Here is a 2,040-nt window from a genome sequence, read left to right on the forward strand (position 1 = left end):
GTCGGTTTCCACTACAACTGCTGGCCATCGATCACTTTGACTGGCTTGGGATTGACTCGATACGTCATTAGCATCTCCGGGCATGGATGGTGTGGGTTTCTATGATATAGAAAAAAGAGAGTGACTGGTTTTTCCCAAGCAACAAATGCTCAATTTTGGTCGTGTTTACTCAGGGTTTTCGACAGTTTTGTAAAGTAGCGGAGGGCACCGGACATGACTTTTTTGGCGCGAGCTATGTAGGGGGGTCGGGGGTCGGGGGGGAAGCGCCAGCCCCCCGACCCAAATAGATCTTTAAAATGGAAAACTCAGAACACTGTTTTTAGTGTTCCTGGAACCCAATTAAGAATCAGTTTCCCAGGCATGGCTGGAGTTCACTCAAATTCTCTTTAAAAAGATAAGGTAAAAAAGTATAATAAAAAATATAACAAACCCCTCAAATATTGGTATCCAAGTACTGGACATGGAATGGGAACGACCGGACGAAACATCAGGCTCCGGCCTCAAATGAACACCCTGGTTTACTTAAATTACTCTTTAGGAGACATTTATGATACTCATAGCAAAATATTTGAGCAATATAGTACCTGCTCTGTTAACAAACTTTGCAAATGCTGTTGACGAAAAAGGCGTCCTCTATCCTTTGTTTTTATCCTACCACTTTTCTGCAAAAACACAAACAGTTTTATTTCTTTTTCTTGTCAACTGTGTATATTCAAAGCCACAAATTAGAAAAGTGCTATCCTAACTCATTTCCAGTTTCCAAACACAGCAAAAGCAACAAACCTTTCCCTTTCTTAGCTGCTCCTGTGCACTGTTGTCTTCCAGTTCACTCATGATACTGTAAAAGAAGAAGCAATTTATTATTTCAATAGAAATTATAAGCGATTCCTAGAAGCATAAGTTCTAAGAGTCACTGAAAATGGCCCAACTTACCTGTCATCACATTCAAGAAGTGTTTCAGGAGGAGTTTCACTTATGGGCTGCAGTGAGTAGTCAGCAGTAGGCTCCCATTCATAACTTCCAAACCCAAGGAAGGTTACTTCATCATCTTCTAGAGATGGTGTTGACATATCCTCCCTCATGTACAGTGTTGTGTTCTTTACTTCAGTTACTGGCTGTGAAGGCAACAACAACTTTCCTGCGTAGTCTAATAACTGAAACTGTTCAGGTATTAAGCTCAAGGATCCCACCCAGTCATAAGCGCATGCCATATCTTCCCATTCCCGAAAATAGCGTCTCACAATGCCCAGGCAAACATGGCGAACTTGAACTACTACAGCAGTGTTTTTTTCATTCTCCTTGGGCTCCTGAGGAGTCCTCAAAAGCCTGGCCTGTTGCAACTGGTTTCGTCGTTGTGCATCTTGTAACTAAATTAACAGAGTGTGACAGTTAAGCACATAGTACCAACCGTTAAGCAACTATGAGGGTCTAGACATGGTTTACTGGCAAGTGTTTTGAGGGTGATATTTTTACTGCCTAGTGCTTTGAAACCCAAAGTTTTTTTACTATTATTTATAGGAAATTGCACTGTTATTAAGTGTTGCAATGCATCCCAAAAACTGTATAGAACAATAAAAAGTTGAAAAGTGTTCTACAGAAGAGAAGTGATAATGATATGAAATTTGCCAGTAAACATGCTAAACATGACTATTGTTGAAGTCATAAATAAATTTCTAAGTGAAATTAACAGACTCTGAATATTCTGTGCTTCACATCATGATTTAAAGCCAAGGTAATTGCTGAAAGTGGAGTACAGGTGATGTTTGAAATATTTAACTGTAAGCTGTTACAAGGCCTTAATTTTTAATGTTATGCAGACCCCCACCCAAACAAAATTGGGCCTTTAACTACATGTACCGGTATATATGCAACACAAAAATCCCACAATTTATGTGAATGAGGAAAAAATTGAAATGCAGGCTAAGGGAGCAACACATGACTTTAAAGGGTAGTAATATTGAAAGAACAAAGTAAATATATATGTTTTTACCCCTTCCATCAGTTTTTGTCTTTTTGCCTTGTCAATAAGCAGGGATTCCT

General features: G+C 39.3%; 1 protein-coding gene across 1 annotated transcript in view; it reads right to left on the reverse strand.

Annotated features, from left to right (window-relative positions):
- Positions 1-929: 929 nt before the first annotated feature.
- The window catches only part of LOC138035081 (uncharacterized), a 4,250-nt gene continuing 3,139 nt past the window's right edge, over positions 930-2,040 (reverse strand). The window contains exons 3-4 of the mRNA XM_068881958.1: positions 1,991-2,040; positions 930-1,115 (exon numbers count right to left, since the gene is read on the reverse strand). The exon at positions 1,991-2,040 is cut by the window's right edge and continues 736 nt beyond it. Of these exons, the coding sequence (XP_068738059.1) occupies positions 930-1,115; positions 1,991-2,040 (236 nt within the window). The remainder of the gene's footprint in view (positions 1,116-1,990) is intronic.

The sequence above is a fragment of the Montipora capricornis genome, chromosome 2 (assembly GCF_036669925.1).
Source record: "Montipora capricornis isolate CH-2021 chromosome 2, ASM3666992v2, whole genome shotgun sequence".
Classification (NCBI taxonomy): Eukaryota; Metazoa; Cnidaria; class Anthozoa; order Scleractinia; family Acroporidae; genus Montipora; species Montipora capricornis.